This window comes from Pagrus pagrus (assembly GCF_965226575.1).
Source record: "Pagrus pagrus genome assembly, chromosome: 11".
Classification (NCBI taxonomy): Eukaryota; Metazoa; Chordata; class Actinopteri; order Spariformes; family Sparidae; genus Pagrus; species Pagrus pagrus.
The window spans coordinates 28,872,798-28,898,019 of record NC_140195.1 but is presented as its reverse complement, the minus strand read 5'-3'; the positions used below and the strand labels follow the sequence as shown (position 1 = coordinate 28,898,019).

General features: G+C 41.4%; 1 protein-coding gene across 1 annotated transcript in view; it reads left to right on the top strand.

Moving 5' to 3' along the window:
* The first annotated feature begins 451 nt into the window (after positions 1 to 451).
* The window catches only part of ntsr1 (neurotensin receptor 1 (high affinity)), a 65,688-nt gene continuing 40,917 nt past the window's right edge, over positions 452 to 25,222 (top strand). The window contains exon 1 of the mRNA XM_084365609.1: positions 452 to 1,204. Within this exon, the coding sequence (XP_084221735.1) occupies positions 530 to 1,204 (675 nt within the window). The 5' untranslated portion in view covers positions 452 to 529. The remainder of the gene's footprint in view (positions 1,205 to 25,222) is intronic.

Sequence of the window (25,222 nt, the reverse complement as noted above, 5' to 3'; positions counted from 1 at the left end):
CAGCTGTTACTACACTTCTATGCCTCAGAGAGAGAGGGATGAAGCGAGAAGCCCGACGTGCGCACACACGCACGCACGCACACACACACACACACACACACACACACACACACACACACACACACACACACACACACACAGTGACAGAGAGAGAGAGAGAGAGAGAGAGAGAGAGAGAGAGAGAGAGAGGTGGGTTAAGGTGATCATACACACAAAACCAAATTTTAAAAATGTCTCAAAGTGTTTCTGAAATGAAATGATGTTCAATGTGTTGGTCCTTGGCGTTATGTTTGGTTTCCAGGGTGAACATAGCAAAGGGCTCCGCTGATGAATGGCTGTGCGTCATCGCAGCGCGTCCAATAGCGAGCACGCCTCCTGTCGTGCCAAATATAAAAGCTGCTCTCCTCCGACCTGCAGACAGAGACTGAACCCGTTTTAATCCGGTGGATGAACAAGTTACAATCAACACTCAGTCCACTCAGTTCGAACAATCTGACTCTGTGTCCATGTCTTCACACACACAGGCATAATGGATGTGAACTCCACGCGCTCTGCAGGGCGCGATTTGTCCGGCTTGAGCGCTCTGGCGCAGAGCTTGTTTGGGAATAACTCTCTGTTTTCATTTGATAATAACAACGCCACCGCTTCCAAAGCGGAGGAGGAAGACTTGGAAGTGAACACGGACGTTTACTCCAGGGTGATAGTCACTGTCATCTACGTGGCTCTGTTCGCTGTGGGCTCTCTGGGGAACTCCATCACCCTGTACACCCTGCTGACCAAAAAGACCCTCCAGAACCTGCAGAGCACCGTGCACTACCACCTGGCCAGCCTCGCCGTCTCCGACCTGCTCATCCTCCTGCTCTCCATGCCCATCGAGCTTTACAACTTCATCTGGTTCCACCACCCGTGGGTGTTCGGGGACGCCGTGTGCAGGGGTTACTACTTCCTCCGGGACAGCTGCTCCTACGCCACCGCGCTCAACATCGCCAGCCTGAGCGTGGAGCGCTACATGGCCATCTGCCACCCGTTCAAAGCCAAGAGCATCATGTCCCGCAGCCGCACCAAGAAGCTCATCAGCGCCATGTGGGTCGCGTCCTTCGCTCTCGCCACGCCGATGCTCTTCGTCATGGGCCAGAAGTTGCTTAATGGCGAGAAGATATGCACCTCTATCGTCTCCCCTGTCACCATTAAGGCTGTGCTCCAGGTAGGTGTCAGAAAAGTGTCTTGCATGTGTCCGAAATTCCTCTATTGTGGGTACTGATGTGTGTTTATGTTCACTGGAAACCACCAAACTAAAATAAATCACTGCCCACGCACCAAAGACGCTGATTCTATTCAAGGGGCACTTTGTCGTTTTGGAGAAGAAACTCAAACTCTTAATATTTACAATATTAATGAGGTAATAACACAAACTCAGAAATGTTTATTTTTTCCTTAAGTGAATAAACAAGCTGTTCTCAGAGGAAAATAAGGTCCCAGAACACTGTTTGAAGCTAGAAAGGTGGCAGGGTCCGCCACATGCAAACAAAGTAAAACAGTATAAACTGTGTTGTCCTTTAAGGTCAGTTTGTTTATTCAGTTTGTTTAGGCAGAAAGAAGATCTTTCTCTTCTGATTAAAATTTCTTCCCCCAAACTACGTAGTGCTCCTTTAAACTAATTAGGCTTTAATTAGGTATATTAAAATAAAATAAGCCATAGGGTTGTTTGTAATTCCACTTCACTGCAGGTTAACTTCCGTCAGGAAATGAACAAGGCAGACTCTCACCAACATCAACAACATGAAGCTTGTTTCCGCGATATTAATCCAACATGATGCTGAACGCAGGGACACGATCAGATCCTCAGTTCTTTATATCTGAATAAACATGAGTTGTTTGTCAGATAATCACTGAAATCTAAAGGGAACAACCACTCAGCAACCAAGCGTCTCTGCCGATGAGCAGACTTACAGCAGCGTGCAGAGTGCTACAGGTGTGATATGCGCTGAAGGTGAAGAGAGCTCCGTTGGCTCAGTCCCTGCACATTTTTACATGCTGTGCACGTGTTTTAGAGCTGTAATAATTGGTGATTAATGTATTTGCCGATTGAAAATGACTTAATATTTATTTATAACTATTTTGACTCTTGCTCCATCATTGAAGACGTTTTTCAAGCAAACATACATCACAGACAGAAAGCATCTGATTTTCTGACAACACATAACGATCTGAGGGTGTTTCCAGAATCCTCAGAATACTTTTCTAACAATGTGTTTTGGGAAATAATTTTTTATCTGTTTCCTAATCCAAGCCAAGACTGCAACTAAACACACACTCTGTCATTTCTGCTGAGGGGTATCTCAATCAAATCAAAAGACGTACAGTAAGTAAGGTGGGATCATGGGAGTTGTTGTCTTCATTGTTAAACAACCATGATTTCCAATGAAAACCTTGCTACGTGACTCAGGCAGAAATGTTCACAGATGAGCTAATGTTTAACAGTTAGGTTACATGTTAGGTTTACAAAGGAAATTAATAATTTACAACGCATTTTGAGTAAATTACAGATTTCTCTGGTTTGATCATTGTTGGAAACATTTGGGATAATGTTAAATACACAAGTCAACAAAATATTTAACAATTGTCTCATCATTTTTACACATTTTAATGCAGAATTCTTACATGCGATATATTTAAGCTAGTGGTTGTCAACCCTTGGGGAGTGAAAATGGGTTGAATTAAGTTAGAGGAAAATGATTTACAGTATGTCGGGAAATGAAACAAAGAGCTTGCTGAGTGTAAAGGGCAGAGTGCATGCAGGTAGGCTGGTGTGTAGGTAGACAAACAGATAGCCTCTCTAGTCTTGTATAGGGGCCGAATGAGATGATTGATGGGCCTGCAACAGCCACAGATACTAAATGTTTTCTTTTATTTGTTAGAGTTTTTGATTCGTTGCACAAAATGCTTCTAGAATAACCTGGCTTCAGGTGACGTCGCGTACATTACATGAATTAATTTACATATTTGATGTAGCTACATGTGTACACACATACTAACACATGTTGCATACATTATTTTAAGCCAAACCACAATATTTTCCTAAACCCAACCAAATAGTTTGAGTGCCTAAACTCAACAACCATTTTTACCTCCAGATGGTTACGGGGGTTGAGGTGGGGTGGTGATTGGGGAATTGGCTTTGACTTGAATATAATGATAATGAGACACACAAACCGGGGCTACTTGGACTGTAGGGAATTGTGATGAATGTTTTTTTGAATTTCCTGACATTTCACTGTTATTCTTTTACTTACTATCTTGATTAATGAAGAGAATAATCCGTTAAGAAAATAATCATTAGTTGCAGCCCTATGTGCACATTAACGGGGCATGTAGCTTAGTGTAAACAGCTTGTGAGTCATCAGCAAGTGTGTGGGTGCATGAGAAACAAAGAGAGAGACACACACACACATGCACACACACTTTTCTTCCATTCTCTGAGCACAGCAGGCTCCTCGGAAACAAAACGGCCATTCCTCAAGTGTGTCCCCTCTGCTCCCCAAGATAAATGGTGTTGCTCTGCAGGTCGTAGGTTGTATAAATGATTAGGCCAATCTCCCCGGCTTTGTTTACAATGCACATACTTGGCAGTGACTCAGAAGCCCATGTTGTGATCTGGGCAGTGAGAGAATTGGGAATGACTAGGTGATGTGTTTCACGTAGCTCTGCAGACACTTGGCTCGAGACAAAAGCAAAAGGGAATGTGACATCAGCTGGTGTGTGTCTGTCTTTAGCTTTTGTCTAATCATTTTAATAGCCATCGTTTGTCTCCCTCTTTCCTCCACCACGCTGATGTTTGTCCCCATCTGTTGTCTTGAGTTTGTTCTTCTATGGCTCATCTCTTTTTGATGTTTTCTGCCTCCTCTATTCTTCACTCCTGCATGACAATAACCATCTGAAGCAGTGCCAAGACTAACGGTTCTCATCTTCCACTGCTGTCATTGAGATTATTGGCATTTGTGAGCCAGGCTCCAGCAAATGTTCTGTGTCAGTGAAGAAACATTTTCCCACACAAGAGGTCGTACCCTATAGAAATACCATAAGACTCCATTTTTTCCACTTGATGTAAAGAGCAGAAAAATAAATACATTGGGACAGTCGAGTCTGGGGACATTATATAAAGTACACTAAGATAGAGAAAATAATCAAATTGCTCCCATAACATTTTTCAAGTATGTGTTTGTGTGTGTGTGTGTGTGTGTGTGTGTGTTTGTGAATACACTGCATAGTGTATGTGCATATGAACGATGCAGTATGAGCTGGTTCAGCAGGCGCCCTGCTGATATAGAGGGTCTCCAAACACTCTGCCTGTTTTGAAAACAGTGAGTGACACTGGGGGGGAGAGGAGGTGTGTGTGTGTGTGTGTGTGTGTGTGTGTGTGTGTGTGTGTATGCTTGTGCTTGTGTGAGAAAACTGAAGTGAAAGGGGAAGACGAGGAGGTCAGAGCACACGGTGCTAACACTGCCTGGGTCAGGAGGTCAGTTCCCCCTGCAGTTAATTCAGCTGCAGTGCTGTGAGTAAAGTTCTAAATTTTAAATGATGCATTTGAAAACTGTTTTAATGTCTTAAACCCTTCAAAGGCTGTCTTTCTTGGATTGCAAAAATCTCTTCTTACCAAGTAATTTTTGTCTTCAGTCAGCCTTGTTTCCCTTCAATTGTCAAGTAAATTTGAATTGAACTTCTGAAATTTAAAAAATATATATATATATGAATTAGCCATACTTCCTGTAATAAATGGCTTTGCAAAGCAAAGTTTGGTCAGAAGCGTATGGGCTACATTACACATGGCTATAAGAGTAGAAGAAGAGGTCGTGAACTGGAAAGAAAAACAGCTGTTTCCCAACCACCAGGACACCATAAAGAAGAAGTAACAAAGCGGGAAGACGAGGACAGCATGAACCACTTCTTCATATTCTTCTCTGGGAGGAAACAGCTGGTCAGTTCAGTCAGGACACCAGTGAATGAAGATGTTTATCACAGGAGATGATGTGATAATTGAGTCTCATCAGAAAGTCTCATCAGAAAGTCTTTGGTGCTTAGACTCTACAGGGAGATTTGTGATTGATGGGCGTCTGCCCTGAGCAGCAGCAAAAACAATCCCCCAATGGAGTCCAGACACTGGTGGTGGTGGTGGCTGATGGCTGTTCTGAGACTGGAAGGTTGATGAAAAGATGAAGATGGTGAATCTGTGAAGACTGGGTGATGATGGGAGGTGAAGGGCACCCACAAAAACAGCAGCAAGAATGAACCAAAGGCAGAGAGAGCATCATATTTAAAAAAGATGGCAGCAACAGTGAAGGTGTGTGGCTGTGCTATCGGACAGATGTGATGTGAACAGCTGATTTCAGTTGTGAGCATGTGTGAGAAGAGTGAATGACAGGATGGTAAAAGTTATAAACTAATGGCCAAAGTATGCAAGTATGTGTTCCTAACTGAACTTTCACTTGAGCTTCATGTAAATGTTTGCTACATCATTTAGTCAGAAAGGGTGTTTTTATTTCCCAATACAGGGGCAATGGATAAGATATGGCCAGAATTTGAGTTTATAATATGAAAAATGAACTAACAATATCAACAGAGTGTAAAGAAACCTCAGTGCTGATGTCATGTCAAAGACATCTACATACATTGCAGAGATGTCGACTGAAGTTAACATGCTAACCTGCTAGCTCATGCTGTCTTGTAATACCACTTTATACCTCAAGAGGCGAAAGTCTGATAGCCCCCTTAGTTTCAGGTGGGAGATGTAATAGCAGCAGGTTCGCCACTTCGTCGAATAAGTAAATACAATAAACTCATTTGTCAAGAAAGGTTTTATTTTTACACCTTATTTCCTTACAAAAAGCAAAATACAATCATAAACTCTGAAATGATTTCTTTTCTCTTTTATGAGCTAAAATGTTTTATTTTAAAACTTGACATTAATGAAATAAAGCTAACCAAAACAGTCTTGGATTGTCTTTTTACAATCACCTCTGATGTGATTCTCTCTCACACCTCTGCTGCTTCACCTTTCTCCTGTCCCGTCTGCCGTGCCTTTTTGTCCCCAGAGTCGCTGTAAATCACCTCCTTACTGTATCCCCTGTGTTCAAACTGACATCCATCAGTCTCTGAGGCTGTGCTCAGTCCCAGTCAGGTGTCCAGTTGTGTGCATGTCCCTTAGCCCGGTGGAGCTGAGCTCAGTTGCCTTTGATAACTCCATTGGGATCTGAGGTCATGGTTCTGGCAGACCCCCATCAACCAGCAGGGCCACATAGGTCCACAGCTGCTTGCTAATGACAGCTAGTTGCTACTGCTAAAGATAGCTACAGCAAAGAGTATAGGGAGCAGCAGTTGCTGTCCCCCAGAGTATTGGAGCTACCCTCAAATTCAGGCCATTATCAAGGTTTTTTATTTTATTTTGCTGTTTCCATAAACCTTTTCTAATGCAATATTTCAAAAGTTACTTTTAATACTTTGTTAACACAGCTAATAACTCATAACTAAAAAATGATGTGTTAAAAAAAGTGTTATTTTGCCTAATTCTAGCATCATCTTCTTTCAAGATGCTCACATTGATTTCTAGACAATTAAAATGAGACCTCCACAGCAAATGAATAAAACTCATACGGATGTGAATTTGTGCAGAATATTTTCTGAGACTCAGGAGGAGTGTATGAAGGAGGAAGAGAAAGCGTGAATGAGCGAGAGGCTAAAGGACAAGAGCAGATTTGTTTTGAATTTCTCCAAGGCTGCAGGATCCGAGCAAACTGAAAGTAAATTTAACTCACTGCAGTCAACAGTCAGCTCAGATATTTCCAGTACATTACCATTTTACATGCTGTGTGTTTAGCTGTGACCACTCACCCTGGTCTGTATACCTTTGAGCTTGTTTGCTGTCATTGCACTGAGTGGTCTCCTGCTGGGCAGGACTTTCTGCTTGGGTTGTACAGGGTCGTGTTATTTGTGCAGCAGGACGAGCAAAACCAACCGATTCCTCCAGAGTAAGAATCCTTTTTTTTGACAGGTGGAAATGTTGCTTCCATTGTTGCAAATGTTTGTTCCTGCCTCCTGGTTGACCATTTGAAAACATCTGCATGATGGAAAAGTCTATATTCCAAACTGCAGGCTGGATCATTTTCTTTGCCACAAATGATAAATTGCCTTGCATTTACTATGTAGCGTTATTAGTCTACGGACTACTGCGCTTCACATTCATACACTGATGGCAGCGGCTGATAACATGGAGTTGCAGTCTGCAGTCTGCAGCATGTTCATACATGTTACCACTGTATTTTTTATGTTGTTGTTGAGAATAATAATTGCATTTGTTTTACATTCCTTTAATCACAACATTATAGAGTCACTAATAGTGAATTGTTGAACATAGCTGTTAAGACATGTTAAAAAATGTTCATAAATAACTGTTTATTTGATTTATTATCACACTATACTTTATAAATAGTTTAATATAAATAAATAGTGCTGGCTCCGTATTCAAGAATGTTTATATAGAGTACAAGAAATAAAGTACTAACATATTCATCAGGTGTTGCGGCTGTTACATTTATAACTAACACATTTAACAATAACATAAAAACAACACATTTGACTGAAAGCCAACGACTAAAAGTTGACTAAAATGTAATGACTGTTCTTTTCTAAAACTGGACTACAACTATGAAGGATAAACATGACTAAAATGTGACTAAAACTAACGAGCATTTTTGTTTAAAGCTCTGGTCTACGATCTGAGAAAGGTTTGAAAAAAGCATCCCCCCCACACACACCCCTCCCCTCTGTGCTCCTTAACCCCTCCCCTCCGAGCTCGTATCGCTCTCCCCTCGCAGTCCCGCGACACACCCCCTCCGGCTACAAGCTTTTTTTTTCTCTTCAACGAACTTTATACCTCCCACAACAAGTTTTTTTTTTTTTCTCTTCAACGAACTTTATACGTCCCGCAACAAGCACCAAGAGCAACAAGCTGGCAGAAACCAAATACAGCCCAGCTTTGAATGCGGAGTAACGATGTCGGATTCACAGATAAAGTTATTACAATGCACGTTGAAACTCACGTAAATCTTGTAAGTCATTACAATGTCCACAGCTAAGCTCCACAGCCAAGCTAGCGTAACGTCATTAGCATGCTACAGCTACCTTAGCTACGGTACCTTACAGCTACGTAATAAGTTACAACAGCTAAGTTGGCCACTTCTAAAAGTTATTGAGGGCCAAGAGACTAACAGATGCTGCCGTCAGCTTTCATCACAACGATCGCTTCCACATTGTGGCTGAAAAACAAACCTGTGTGAGTCTCGGAGCAGCTGTGTGTGTCCCAGCTGCTGTCTGAGTAGCACCAGACAGTAGCTAGGACACACACAGCTGCTCCGAGACTCACACAGACCGCGACACAAACGTGTCCGTAAACCGTAATCTCTTGTTTATGACAGATAAGACACACAAATACACACATCGTAACGCGTTTATGATAATCCATCATATTGATTTAGCAAAGGCTTCGTTGAAAACAAACGGACAAGACCGGGAGGAGGGTTAGCAAAACGGTTGAGTAGTGACCGGGCGAGAGGTTGTTATGGAGAAATAAATCCGGACAAACAAGATAAAAATCCGGAAATAAATCCGAACCCCTGCGCTTCGCGTTGGGATTTCATCCATCCCTTCATTCATCTTACTTGCTGCTTCATTTAGCTGCCACGAGCAAATAAATAGGCTGATTTGGTGTAAACATGTAAGCAATGTTAGCTTGTTGTTAGCTTACAATGCTAGCATAGAGGCTAACGTCTCCGTCGAACAAGTAAACAAGTGTTGACAACACTGCAGAGACAGACACCGTCTAATAACAGAAACAAACTAATGGCAGCTTTCACAGTCATCAGCAGCATCGGCATGAAACTTATCTGTGTCACAACATCCACAATAAAGACGAAGGTTACCTGCTCAACAGAAACGCCGCTGTATCAGCACCGGGTCCATATCTTCACGGACCTTTCGCCACCGTTCAAACGATGACCCGATGTTTATTTTCCGGTGTGAGCCCTCTTTGTTTCACATCTCGCTTTGTGTCTTTTCAGTGACAGACTTTCTTTCTTTGACTCTTTGTCAGTGGGGCGAGCAGAGGCAGCTGAACAGCTCAGGGCAAAACAAACCTCTTGTCCGCTTGTAGTTTCAAACGCGGAAGTGGGTCGGGACCAGACGTGAGCAGGAGAGTGAGCGAGGATTGGATCGGAAAATTGATCCAATAGGAGCCATCCGGGCCGGATGGTTCCTATTGGTCAATTTCTTTTCAGTTTTACAGACACTAGAGAGAATGGATTTTTTTGGTTCCTTTTACTCTCCACATTGTGTGGGTGGTACTATTGGGTCATAACCACCATATAAATGATGTTAATAATAATAACAAATCTTTCAAATCGTAGACCATAGCTTTAAAGACTATGACTAAATCTACAATAGCTCCCAAAAGGAACACTACAATGTGCGACATAGTGATACCGGTACTCTACATTCCATCCCAAAGGAGCAGAAGAAAACGTTTGTGCCCCAACTCCAGATCTGAGCCAATGCCTTGGTGAAGAGCACTGACAGGAGAATTAACCTTTGGTTTGTTAAGTTCAAATGATGTTGACCAAAAATAAAGTTTCCTAAGTTCTACAAAAAAAATACCACACTTCAGTAATTCATTAACAAACAACAAAAGATTTTCAGTTTGTTACAAAGTTCAGTTACTCAAATTTGTCCCAAGTTAACCCTCTTACCAAACAAATCAAAAAAGGATCTCTGAGAAAGAAAATAAAGCCAACATCTCTGATGCTGTCGGAGTTACCTCCAGTACCGGTACCTCCAGTGTCGTCTTTGTATGTATTTTGGACATAGCCATGATTAAGGCTCACTGTCTATAACTTTCCCTATCCAAAGATTGTGAAGCGATGTGGTTAAAACAAAGAAATACAGCTGATTTGTCAGCTTCTAATGCACTCATGTTCATGGTTGCGGGTGGCTGGAGCCAATCACAGCTGACCTCCAGGACAACACCAAGTTTTTATTGGATAATGCGTAACGTACACGGGTCGTTGTGAGGTCAGGAAATAAAACTTACCTCCTTTTAATCAAGTAGTCATCTAGCTAATTGCAGAAAACATTTTGACGAAGAAGATGGCTAAAAGAAAAAAAGATGAGGAGTATCGTACTTTTCAGCAGGAATGGACAGAGGAATTCGCCTTTGTGGAGAGAGCAGGTTCTGCAGTGTGGCTAATATGCAATGATAAAATTGCATCGATGAAACGGTCAAATATAAAGCGGCACTTCGACACACGCCATACTACATTTGCATCGAAATATCCTGCGGGGGACAGCAGGAAGAAAGCATGTCAAGAGCTACTGTGCAGAGTGCAAGCTAGTCAGCAGCAACTCTGTGTTTGGACCCAACAAGGTGACTGGAATTCGGCTAGCTTTGCTGGTGCTTTAGCAATTTTGAGAAACGGAAAGCCTTTCACAGATGGGGAGTATGCCAAAACATTCATGCTTGATGTTGCCAATGAACTTTTTGACGACTTTTCGGATAAAGACAAGATAATCAAACGAATAAAAGACATGCTGACATCTGTCGGCAAGAACTGTTCACGATCGTACCATCATGATGGCAAATCAAATTGAGGCAACACAAGTGAAGGACATAAATGCAGCACAATTCTTTTCTCTCGCTTTGGATGAGTCAACAGACCTAAGCCATTTATCCCAGTTCAGCGTGATTGCAAGGTATGCTGTCGGTGACACACTACGTGAGGAAAGTCTTGCTGTTTTGCCTATGAAAGGGACAACAAGAGGGGAGGATTTATTCAAGTCTTTCACTGAGCTCGCTAAAGAAAAAAATCTACCGATGGATAAACTTATTTCGGTGTGTACTGATGGTGCTCCGTGCATGGTGGGGAAAAACAAGATTTGGAAAGACTTGCATGACAGCAAGCAGAGTTGGCGAGTAAACACAAGTGGGTAGAAATGAAAAAACTTCAAACCGCGGACCAGCTGATTGTCAAAACTTGGAACACGCTTCCCGTCACATACCACACACTGCAGCGTGTGAGTATTGCTGTACTGACGATGTTTGGCTCTACGTATGCATGTGAGCAGTCTTTCTCACATCTAAAGAACATTAAGACCAACCTACGATCACGTTTAACGGATGGAAGTCTCAACGCCTGCATGAGGCTTAACCTCACCACATATCAACCAGACTACAAAACCATCAGAAGTCGCATTAATGGTAAGAAGTACTTTATTCATCATTGGTTAGCAATAGCATAACAACGTTATTAAAAATAATTCAGAGACTTATTGTACTTTAAAAGTGTTGGTCTTACATAAAATGCACACATTTACTTGTATTTAGTTTTAAACATATTGTATGGCTCTCACGGAATTACATTTTAAAATATGTGGCATTCATGGCTCCCTCAGCCAAAAAGGTTCCCGACCCCTGTTCTAATGTCACTATAGCTGATGAAATGAACAGTCGCTGACTCTTTTACTTCCTCCAGCAATGTGTGATCAAAATTGTGGCTCTTGAAATCAATCTACACTCTGACTGTCCACCATGGTGCATACTGACACCACTGTGCTGCATGACAAACATTAACACATCAGATATGTGGACTTTATACCAACAATAAAATGTGTTGAAGTTATTTATCTTGAATTGAAGGGATTTCAAAATAATTCAGCTTGGTCCAGCATGACCATACACATCTTTACACAACCATGATTGGGCTTATTTTAACTTGATATTCCCACTTGGTTCTCTATTAGATGCATTGTCCCTGTAGATGAAGGGAGTTGACCTGCAAGCTTCTCTGGGTTATTAGATTTACATTCAGAAGTGGCCATTGAGTCCCCAAATGATTGACCCATAATAATTAAAATGATCATTTTGTATAGGTGCTCCTCGGTTCTATTATCTTCATTATATCTGGACAAGCTCTTCATTAAACTACATTCTTGTAACCCCAAGGTTCAGGGTTTTATATATAATTAACTAATTTAGAAATGTAACTCTCAAACTAATTAAGTTATTGTTCAAGCCACATTCTATACCAATAACTTGCGGACATGGCCATTATTAGCCTTTAACTCTATCTCAGGGAGGTTGAATTGTATCAGTACCAGTCTTCTTGTGATTGCCCAGGAGAACATATCTCTCAAATTGAACTGGGAGAGAAGCACATTCTTCCTCCTCTTTTGTGCCAAAACCAACCCTTTACGCCTTTGTCATAAGGCAATGCAGAAAATGTATCACAATGTTCAATCCTTCCTATTTAATGTTGATGTACTGCTGCTTTGTACAAACTTGTAAGTGCACCTGGTCGTTGTGATGTCATTCGGTGCATGTTGGTTTTGATCGGCTACGTATTTAACAGCAAGCTTCCTCTGAACGCGGCTCACATGCTGTTATGACAGTGGAATCACGTGAAAAAACCTAAAGGTTTGTTTTTTGGCCGACTTTATAAAAACACTGATGATGAATGAAGCAGGTAATGTTGGGAGAGAGAAACAGAAAGGTGAAGCAAGCCAGCATCAATATCAATATAGTTGATTTTTGAGTCTTGTCCATTGTTGAGCAATAAAGTAGAGGAGGTGTGACTGCCAGTCCAAATTGTCTGGGGTCTGCTTGTGAGGGAGTCCAGTATCCAATTGCAGAGTGTGGTACTTCAGTCCAGAGTGTTGAGTTTTCCAATCCACTGCAGGGGTGAGATTGTATTTGAATGCTGAGCTGAAATCAACAAACAGCATTTGGATATAGCTTAAACTCCAGGTGTGTGAAGACTGAGTGAAGGGCAGTTGATATGGCCTCCTCTGTGGATCTGTCAGTTCTGAAAGCATACTGCTGAGGGTCCAGGCTGGCAGTGTTGTCTCTGATGTGCTGGAGAACCAGTTTCAAAGCACTCCATCAGGATGGGGGTGAGAGCCACAGGGCGGTAGTCAGAAACACTTCACACAGCAGTCTCCTGTGATGTTAAAAATGTCAGTAATAACATCAGCTAGTTGATTGGCACATGTTTTGAGTGCATATAGCCCAGGTATATTATCTGGACCAGCAGCCTCACTTATATTCACTCTCAGAAGGATTTTTCTTACTGACAGGTGCCGGTCCTCTGGAGACAGAGTTAGCTTTATAGCCTGTGAAGTTCTAAATTACCTGCCACATATCTTTTGTGCGGTTGGTGTTGAGGTCCCTCTCCAGTCTCTGCTGATGTCTCCTTTTTGCCTCCTTGATACCAGCTTTCAGTCTTGCTCTGGCAGTGTTGCATGCTTCCCTGTCACCTGACCAAAAGGCAGCTTCTTTGCCTCCTCAGGTTGTTTTGTTTGGGGAATGATCTCCCTCTCTTTGTGATCACCACATCATCAACACATTTGCTGATATATGAAGATGAGGATGTATATTCCTCAAGACTGATGTTGGTATCCTGAGTGGCAGCATCAGTCCTGTAGAGTTGTAGCTTTATATGTCCACACTTTAACATGTTTTCTACTGATGGTATGACCCTTTTTTTAATTAGTTGAGAGTAAGTAGGCAGAAGAGGCTGGGAAATGTGTTCTGATAGCCCAAAATTAGGACAGGGACGGCTTTGTAGCTGCCAGGAATATTTGTATAGACATGAACCCCTGACTGCTCACTAGTCCGAAGAGGATGTGATGCTTTTTGATCACAAATACTCAATCACAAATAATAATAATTCTGCCTAGTCAGTAAATAAACATCTTAAAAACTTGAAACAACTTGGGGCTCCTGCTAATACTCAATGTTTTTTTCCACAGAAATCTATAAAGTGACTGTCAGCACTCTTCTTTGAAAATATCCTTCCTGGCAAGAGTGTATCTGGCCATTTTCTGTTTGCCGTTCTCTTCAAAAGAAGCCCTTCCAGACCTCTTTGGATCACAGGCAGAACAGACCTCTGTTATGTTTACATCCTCACAGCAGCAGTAGCTGAAGTCAGAGTGACTAATGGAGCTTTGGCCTCACAGACAAAATCCAGTACATTCACTGAAGTAATGTACTGTCTTGAAGTTCTAGCATGTATTATGATATTTGATGACTTTCTTTCAGCTGTTTTTCTAAAATGACGGCAATTCTTGGCCACTCACGCAGCTATAACCCTGAAAGAGGTGTCCTGATAATAACATAATGCAAGTTTGATAAAGTAAGGCTGTGTTCAGACTTCTGAATCTGATGTTGCCGCGATTACCTGCAGGGTTGTGTGGCGGTCTGGGAGTGTCATTTGATGGGCTGTTTGTGTTAAGTAATGTTGTGAACTTTAATCACCGCCAATCAAGGAAAAAGGAGAAGCTATAACTGCTTCTAATTACACTTCAAAATTACTTTTTAAACTAAGATTTTACAATTATTTGCCATATTAAATTTGATGACATTAATTCACCACAAACTTGTGTGAAATACTCTTGCAAGATTGTCTCAGCCAAAGACAAGTGTCTCTCACTTCGACAGACATATTCAGGTGGAAAAATGTGACCACCTTCCTGACTCTGCCCAAAAGATGGGACATCTGCTTTACTTCCAGTTCAAAGCATCCTTTATGTGGAGACAATCCAGCCCTCCTTGTTAGACTGACCATGTTATTGTCATCATCTGTCGTCACAGGGATGGTAACATAAGGTCTGTCCAGTTTCCATTCCACTACTTCTTCCCTCAGCACCTCTGCCAAAGTTTCACTTGTGTGAGCATCATAGGTGGGGCGGGTTTGAAGGACTGGATTTACTATTTCCCAACCATCATCATTGTAGTTAGTCAATGGTCATGTAGCTGTGTGTAGCGCTGGTGGTCCAGCAATCTGTTGTCAAGGCAATTAACTCTGCTGTGCTCAGGCCTTCAATAACTTTTGCCCCCACATTCTCATACATCTGGGGAAACACGTTTGCGGTCATATTCAGCCAGCTTGGTACATCGCAGCCTGGCTCTCGTACTCTGATCAAATGCTTGAACCTTGTGTTTTCCACCACTGAGTTCTAGTACAGGTGAGGGCTGAGGACACAGCCCTGAGAGACCCCTGTAATAAGAGTTACAGGCCAGACACACTGGATGCCTGTGTACTGACGGCTGCGTTGCTGAACTGCTCCTACTCACTCACGTGTTTGTGTTCACATAGGCATCGTTGCTGCTGCAGCGTGGCTCCTGCCTGCCCTATCGGTTTACATGGAGTTTACCTTTAATAATTATCGATAAATATGATGACGTGATTTTCCTTTACACCTGTTGAAAAAGGGAGAAATATAGTCAATGAACAGCGTTCTCACGTGTGTCTCTGGTCCAGGTGGGACGAGGGTGCCTGTATGCAAACTTAAGAGGAAGGAGTTGATGAAAGTTTTGACTAACTGTTCAAAGCACTTCATGACGGGGGAGGTGAGTGATACTGGCAACGGGCACAAGGGTGAACTTCTTGAAACGTGGGGGTGACAGGCTGGAGCAGTGAGATATAAAAATGGCAAAAGTTAGTGTAAAAATGTATAAACTGTAGGGGTGTAACAGTACACAGAAGACGCAGTTTGGTATGTATCTTGGTACATGGGTCACAGTTCAGTACGAGTTTGGTAAAATGAGAAAGAAAGAAAAGATGTAACAAAAAATCCCAAATGAATAAGGCTGGGTGTCATTTCTTTAATTTTCAACTGACAGTAGTGCAGTTACAGTTTGTTCCACACATTTTTGTAATTGTTTTTTATAAATGTAGTAAATTTGTATGCAAGAGTTTAAAGAGGTTATGTTTCTAACTTATTGTAAAGCCACAGTAAACAGTAGCAGACCTCAGGCATTCAGGAAGCTATTCCACAGGTGGAACATAGAAACTAAATGCTGCTCCACCTTGCTTGGCAGTGTATTAAGTGGTTAACAGTGAACATACACTCTTGTAACAGCCTCTGGATGTGAAAGGAGACAACTGTATATAAACAGCAGGGATACGTTGTTGGGCTGTCTTGTTTTTTCTGCGCTCCGTGATTGACACATCTGGGTGGGATCTGTCTTGTATGTGTTAGCATGTTCGACTTATTTCCAGTCACATACAAGTGTCAACAGCGTAGACGCACCGTCCTCCTCCGAGCCACCCCTCGAGCTCTGAAACTGACCCACAGCTGATTTGAAAGGTGGGTCCTCTAGCTCAGCTGACTCTTTTGAATTTGCCATTGGGCATAGCGGCATTGCAGAGTCTTCATTTATCTCTTCTTCTTTTGTTGTTTCATGGCGATTGGATCAGCTTTTAGGTGTGTTAGCGCCACTTACTGTATTGGAATGTGGATTGAAGTCGGTTCAGGACATGTGCCGTTACACCCCTAATTAAATGCAATGGAAATCATGAGACGTGGTACACAAAAGTGTTCTCAAGAATAAACTTCCAGCTTTAATAGCACAGAGTGTATTGGTTATTTATATGAGGGTAAGGGTAAGAGCCCAGATGTTCATAATCCATGATTACTCATGTTGAAAGATCTACAGATTGCAGGCCTCTGTTAGAGCATGTTTGGGTCCTCTGCTCTGTGAACAGTAGAGATGACACTAGACAAGAGTCAGATGTGTTTACATCACTGTTTTTTTCTGCGTGCAATTAGAAATCACCACATGACACGTGGCATGGAGCCTGTGCAGAAACCTTTGTCCAAACAGTGTCACCATGATGCAAATATTTGGATTATTCCCTGCTGAAAGTGAGATAGATGTTTGTGTGGATAGGAGAACCCAGGTCATGGCAATTAAAAGGGGCCATGTGCCGGAGGCAAACACTCACTGAATGGATAGATAAGGGTAATAATTCTAATGAATTATTTTACAAATAGGCAGTAGAACTTTTCATACAGAAAGTGATAAAAATAAGGACATACAGTCCATTGTTTGGGTTGTGATGCAACTTTTGGGCAATAATCAAGCCAAATATTACATTTACATGATTGTTTTTTTAATGTTAACATGTTTCGAATACATTATTATTACACACACAATAGTGTCATTCTCTATTTCTACTTGACATGCACGCATAAACCATTAGCAATCCAAAAATGTATTAAAATACTTTTTCTATGCATATTTTTTTAATTTCCATTCTAATGGATGGATAATCTGAACACATAGTAGAAAATGGCAATAAATAGTCTCAATATACCTCCTATCAGCAAAACAAGAGTGAATTCATTTTTCACGAATGGTAAGCTCATACCTATGAATAAACTAATGCCTTAAAACACATTGTATACATTTTTTTGTAATATTTTAACAATGTTAAAAGTTAAATTATCTCTAGGAAATATTGTGTTCAAAGTCTCCTGAGTTGAATATTCTGTGTACATAATCAAAAGGATGTATTATAAGATGGTTGCATCACTGAAAAATCATATTAGAACAGTCAGGGATATGAATAAGGAAATACAGATTCATTTATTCAGTTTTCCTTCAGGTAACATTCAGATCCCCAGTCCATTCCAGTGGACACAGTTTTTTGTTAAAAAAAGGTTCTTTGTAAAACCTATTACTCTTTTATATTCTACGTTGACATGTATTATTCATTTGTCTTCTCAAGTTTACTTTAAACACAATTTAAACACAAGCAATGTACTTTTTTTGATAACAGAGTAAAGTGTGCCTTATGCTTCTTCCCTGCATCACAGTCGGCCATGCTACCTAAAAAAGGAGATGGGGCTCGACTGCATTCCACTTCCGTTGATGTGGAACAATGTGATTGGCTGAGAGGCATCTAATCAAATAAGTTTGTGCATTGGGGTGAAATCAGTCGACAGTGATTATAGATGTAAACCATAGAAAAGTCATGTCCATTGGAATGGATGGGCGGATGTAACTGTGTAAGTGACATGAGATTTATTTCAGTTCAAGCCTTGGAACAAAACTGTAACTGTTGAGCATGTTAAAATGATCCACCCTGTCCACCAGGTACTCACTCATTCTTTCCTTTCCCCTCTTACCTCATCAGCCCTGAGATGCTGCCTGTCTACACAGCTATACATCATTAGCTCATTAGTACCTTTGTATATACAGCTGGGTTACGTCCCAAGGAGTGTCCCTCTGTCTCCTCTCATGGCCTGTAAAATTGTTTTGGTCCACCATCATGAAGAACTTCCCAGTGATCTGCTTCCTGCCTTGAGGAGAGATCCTTATGAGGCTTCAGCCAGGATACATGAGCGTACCCTAAAGGTGCATCACAAGATGTATTCTACAACGTTTATGACTGGATCCCCAGATTTTCAGCGTCACATGACTGAATGGAAATTATGCTTAATCTAATACATTTACTTATGTTCAGGGGACAATGCAGATTCATTTACATTTACATTTAGGGCATTTAGCAGACGCTTTTGTCCAAAGCGACTTACAATAAGTTCACATTTAATCAGTGTAAACTTGTTGTGTTGTCACATTAAACTGCAGTGGACTGTTTAACACTTCATGTTCTTCTGAAAAGAAACTCTAAGTCCTGCTTTGTGTGCTTTGCTCCGCTGTAAGGTGGTTAGCGGTTAGCTCAATTAGCTGTTAGCTACGTTAGCACCGTTTGCTGTTAGCTCTCTTGCTGTAGGGCTCAAAACAAACTGTGCGCCGTCCCCCCACTCAGGAATGACAGTAAATGTAGTTATTATGAACAGACAATCAGAAATAATAAACTGAACAGGAAACTTCAAACTACAACAGAGTGTGCGTCTTCTCATGCTGTCACCATAGTTACCTCTCTCTCCACAGTGCTGTGTCAGCGCTAGTTATAATCGCTGACTGACTTCTCAGCTCAAGCGTAACGTTGCGAGAATTGTTCCGCTGTACCCGCCCATCTATGCCCTCAGTCACCAAAGGCTTGCTGGCAATCCCTCACAAATATGTTGTAGGTCCACTGGTTAAACCAAGAAAATCCATATTGATATTGACAGAAGGAGAGCTAGTTAGCTGTTAGCAGCCAGTGAGCAGCAGAGTGTCTGGTTGTGGCATTTTAGCGTTGCATAGAGAAACTGTCTCGTGTGTTTAACTGATAAAAGTTTACAATGTGTATCGTCAGATAACGATCAGCGTCGATCAATCAGAGCATCCTTATAACTTGCTGTTGGCTTGCAATTATAAACTGTACATACTATAGAAAAGCAGTTTATAGGCCTACAGAGGAGGTAAATATCAAAGTAAATGGTGCAACACAGCTAGTAAGCTACAGTAGCTTCCTCCATTTTGGACTTTCTGGCTCTTTTTCCCTGAAAGGTCAGAGAAACTGCATTACATTTTATATTTAGCAGACGCTTTTGTCCAAAGCAACTTACAGTAATTCATACACTGATGTTGGCGGCTGCCAGCACGTGAGAGTGCCGACTAGCATATCAGGAGCGGTTTGGGGTTCAGTATCTTGCCCAAGGACACTTCGACATTCAACCTTCCGATAACAAGCCACTGGCTCTACCCCTGATCCACAGCCACCCAACTACAGTAGGTTGACTCGGCTTACAGCTGGTCAGTGGCATGCATTTGCAGCTCGGAGTTCACTCAGTTAAATCGAATCACGTAAAGCAGTGATTCCATAAGAAAGAACTGCAGATTGAGCCATTTTAAATACTGAGAAGATCAGGCATTAAAATATCCTCTCCACACTCATACACATTTATAAGAGTGTCTGACATGGTTCAGGGAAAAAGAAAAGTATGCAGAGAAAAAAAATATAAGCACAACATAAGTGTAAATAACCCAATTTGTGTTATCTGCTAAAAGTTCGTTTTATTGTGTAAGATTTGCTTGTGGTGTTACTTCAGGTCATGCTTTTATTTTGAAAGTGACTCCCAGGTATCCTTTCGGAGTTCCAAACGAAGAGAAAAAACACATTTTTGACTGGAGGGGGACTTAAATCCCCATCTTTTTAAATATTACAGCTGTATTTGTTGTGGTGATGTGGCGTCACAGCAGGACAAGCAGCAGCATGTCCAATCACTGACAGATTTCTAATAAAGACTTGTCTCGTGTATCTTTGCTCATGCTGGAGAACCAGATCAATTCTCAGGTCAAGGCGAGGATCAAGGAGCGTGGCATGATCAAATAAGGAAAATGGAATCAAGCCCAACATTTTGTGTTTAACAAGATGAAATATGAGCATTGCAATGCACCATGTGTTCTCGCCATACCTCACTGCTTATTGATTGCCTTTTCGGTGACATATACCGTTGGTGAGATTGTAAATGACACTAGGTCCAAGAAAACAAAACACAGTGAGGGCAAGAGGCTATTCAATTTGCCGTGTTTTCCGAGAAAATGCTACAACATAGAGATGATCTAAAAGATGTTGTATCCACTTTAGACTTTAGTCGTTTAGCACTACCGCTGACGCTCATATTTTCAGAGAAAGAGGACAGGGAGGTATTTTAAGGGAAGACGTCTGAGAAAAAAATATTATTTGAGTGAGACAAAGGTTTGAGTGAACATGTCAGTGGTAGTGTAGTTAATCTAATGTTGTTTGAAGCCATTTGGGAGTAAATTGGCTTTGTGTTCTTCCTTCTGTGGTCCTATTTGATTGAAAGGTGAGTGGCACAGCTGTTTCATTGCCTCGCCACGGCCATGCCAATAACTGAATGTGTACTCTGTCAGGACAACAGAGCGAAAGAGAGCGATGGCAAAGAAAGAAATAACAGACATTACATAAGCACAGCATTCTTGTGTAAGAACGTCGAGGTAGAAGGCTGTGACGTAAGCAAAGAAATAAAACATTTCTGAAGAATGCACAGCATGTCCTTCCGGCCAAATGACTGGCATTACTGAAATTGTATTATTGTGCGATGGCATTGAGTCCAGAAGCCTTGTGACACAATGACAAAATGTGTGATTACAGACAGAATGACATACAGCACAAGGTTCTGGTAAACAACATCAATCATTACAAGGTACTTCAAATGAAAGTGACTGTAGAGGTACAACAAATACTTTTGGACTGAATTTTCCGAATTTTTTTTCCAACAGTGGCAGACGGGGCTTGTGGGGGAGTGTGATTAAAAAAAGTGTTTACTTTGTCTCAGTTGTACAAACATACTGCGCTGCCCACATATCAGTCGGATACACAATAAGGAATTGCCTCGTACTCGATTGAATATAATTAGAAAATTGGCCCACTTTCTCAGGAGGACAACAATACTGTCATCTGCACGGTCACTACTGCCAACATGTTCCTGGAACCAATCTGCAGGAGCTTTTGTCTCTAATTGTTTCCCAATAGAATCTCAGTATCGTTCAGCATTCATTTACAAAAACTTGGTAAACCTTTTTCACAAGCTGTATGGGCTCTAAATGACCATGACAAATTATGTACAACTGTAGATGGTTACCAAGGATACAAAATGATTCAAGCCCCAAGGACACTAGATTTTCGATGATATCATTGACATTTCATAGAATATAAACATTTTCTTTGGCCACTTAGTAGCAGTGCAAAAAGCCATTGACTTATTTTTTTCTCCACCAACTCCTGGTGGAAGTTAACAGCTGTTTACCTGCTAAATGTCCCAATATGCTCGTCTGCTTGGTTGCCAAAACAGCTGCCTGCTGCTGCTGAAAACAAAGGTGATGACAGCGCTGAGAGTGAAACAAAACAAGGATCTGAAAAACTAAGAAAAACATCTGTATACGTATGTGCAGAGGAACCACGTAGGGCAGAAGGTCATTCACTTACCACTTTACTCAAAGCTGTTTGCTCTGACGGCGACCTCCGACTGTCTCACCCGGTGGAGAACACTGTCTCCTGTCACCACTGACATACATCCCCGAGCCGGGTTTAAAGGTTGTTCTTCTACACACCACATGTCTGTAACTTCAGAAGCTTGAAACAAAGTTAGCCAGCTAGTTAAACTGCAGAAGCCAAGCTAAGAATACGGTCGAAAGAAACACACCAACAGGACCTGAGAAAAGGAGCACAGCTGCCACCGATGTGTCCGAGCATCTTGGGTTCGCCTCACCGGGCTGATTTAATAATAAAACAATAAACCACACATGGAGACGTAGTGCAGCAAGAAACTTCTTTTCAGTTTCTCTCCCACATCACGGGACGATGGCATTGTTGTTGGCCCAGCTCTATAACAAAGCTAATGATACAGCTTCCACTGTTCCCCCAATTCTGCCCTTTTGTTCCCTCAGAGGTCAGCACTTTCTCAACTGTTTTCTAGTGGTCAACAGAACAAATTAAATGAATTAAACACTGGGACTGCCATCTACATAAACACTATCCAGACTGAGATGATCATGTGGTATTTAAGAACATGGTGTAAATGACAATAAGAAACATTTCAGAAAACATCACTACTTATTTTACACTGGTTTTATGGCTGTATTTACATGTATCAACACTATGTTCCTATTGCACGGCAGTCAACATTCAGCTGATATATATATATATATATATATATATATATATAAGTATATATATATATATATATATATATATATCACTCTGCCTTATTCATACAGACAGCTCACAGACATGAAAGCAAGTCTGCTAACACCGACCAAACATGCGCTGTCTCCTGTGAGAGTTGTGAAACTGATAGAAGGTGAAAGCTGAGCGGGGGCAAGATCTAAAGAAGGTGTGAAGCAAAGTGATCAAAACAGTGTGTAGGTGGCAGGTGGAGCCTTGACCTTTTACCATGTGAGTGTATACAGTATGTGTGTGGAACCATCATGTCTGTCTGTCCCTGCTGTGCCTTTGTTATTTATATCAGTACATGTGGATGAACGTGAGAGTGAGATGTCTGTTGGACTAAAACAAGGAATACACAACATACATACAGGCTTGTCTAGCTTCCTTCGTCCTCGTCCAAGCTAACAAAACTGAAAGTATTCCTAACACAAAAGTTTAACTATCGTTAAAACATATTAAAAAAATCAGCAGGGCATTAAGGCTGAGGCAAGATATTGACATTTTGGTTGTTTGCCCTCATCTCTGAAAATTGTTTGGTCAAGTGCTGCATCATTAAGTGACTCCTCATTAAAAAGAGTCATGTTGTCCGCCACGCTCTGCCTCACTGTGTGCAGCCTTCATTTTTCAAACTGAATCCCTCGTTCTCTAATCCTCTCCGTACTGTAAATGTGTTGGTGTTGACGTCAGGGCGTCCAGGTTGAAGGTGCTGATATTATGGAAGCCAAACAAAACATTAGAGCATTTTTATTGCTTCCTATTTGTGGTACATGTCGCTGTTCTTATGAGTAAACTATTAGAAGTCTTTTTTCATTTCCAGTTACCTGCTTTAATGGATATTCCAGGTGAACACTGTTGCCAGAAGGCACACAATGTAAGCTGCTCAACATGTGCGTTAGAAAAGCATTAGCATTGTTTGTTGTGCGCTGCTCCTTCACATCTCCCCTCAGTAATCAAATCACGTTGCCAGTCACAGTCTCCTCTTTTACACCCACACATAACATCTGAGCAGAGCATTGTACAGCTGCTGCTGTGTAGACAACACATAATTACACACATTATGGTTCGGGGATGAAATACAGCATTAAAAACAACAAAATTATGTGGCAGGATCAATCCATATCAGTAGAATAGTGTGATAAATAGATTAAAACACGGGGAAATAAATGAAAATAAATGACATAAAACAAATCTGCACAGATCCCTATGAAACACTTTGGTGGATTTTGACATGTAATTTGCACCACTGGCCAACAGCTAACTGTTTTAAAGTGCTGACCATAGGATGGCACAGGAATGAGTCCTAAAACTTGGAAGTTAGTTTTTGAATTGTTTTTTTGGACAGATGTCTTGAATAAGGTCTGTGGTTAACACAAGCTTGATAGATTTTCACGTTTTGTTTTACGGCATAAAATATATCAGTTAATTCCCACACATTTAAATTAAAAAGCATTTACGTGTCTTTAAAAAGGCGGGTGCTAACAAGTGGCTAAATGAGCCGGGGACATTAAACATCTTTACTAATTTTTTCTATTTTAAACTATTTGAACTCTAAATATACAACTTACAGTTTGAACACTTTATAGTAAAGTGTGTGTAGTATAGTGTAGGAGGAAGCTTAGTGGTGTTGATGTGGAAGTCATGCAACCATGATGTGGTTTGTATAAAACGTTTCATTTTTCGTTTCACGATTTCATTTATGCTTCCAACATCATATTGGTGGTTTTCATCTGTGAAGTTTCTCTTGCGTAACAAAGCCTCTGAGTATCAGAAACTTGTGTTTGCCACAGAGCTTATTTTCTGCAATCATCCGACATCAAATTGAAAGATCCTAAAGGCTTTCTGACGAGGGGACCAGGCAAACAAACATACGTCATCCCTACACCACTCTACTGAAGGACTGGAGAGCCAGAGAGAGTCTGGAACAGAAGGCTGTCATATCCTATCAATTTAGCCCTTAAGTGCCAGCCCAGTGACACTATTCACTATACACCTGTCATAGAGTGAGTTAAAGTGTGTGTTGCTTTGCTTTAGTTTGACCTCCTCCCACACCATACTCTTGACACATGCCCTGTTGCGTGTTTACAAGTACTTTCTGCGTGTACTCTACATCTCCGACTATCCTTTGAATACAGTTCCACACACCAGCAAGCCGGCTGCCTGTCATCAGATCGAATGAGCCCCAGTAGGTCTCAGATAATCAATAAAACACGAACAACATGACCTTCACGAAGAAGTGCAGGGTCGACCAGGAGAACCGCCAGTTCGAATGTGACTGGACTGATCAGTTTTGCCGATGCTAAACCAACATGCTGAATGTGAATGCAGACTGAAGCAGCATGTTAACACTACACATGCTGTTTTAATGCCGACTACCTGACAAAATCAGATCATCATAACACAAAATAGCATGCTAACATCATACAAGCAGTCCATTTCTACTGTGAATAAATCAACATCGGTACAAGAGGGTGCAACAGCCGCATCACCTCATGTTTCATGGACCCTTGCTGAAGCCAGAAGCCATTCCTGATGCATTGATTAAAAAGTGTGCAGTTGAGAAAAACAAGAAAACTGATGTGGAGGACAGAAACAGACTCCCCAGTGCTCATCTTGGACAGAGCCACAACAGAATACAGGCCAGACATCAGATAGATTGCCTCGCAGTCGCTCTCACTGATTTGTGAGGGAACATCAATTTATTTTTTTGCCCATGTGCCCATCTTATTATGGTATAATGATAATTACAAAAACAATAA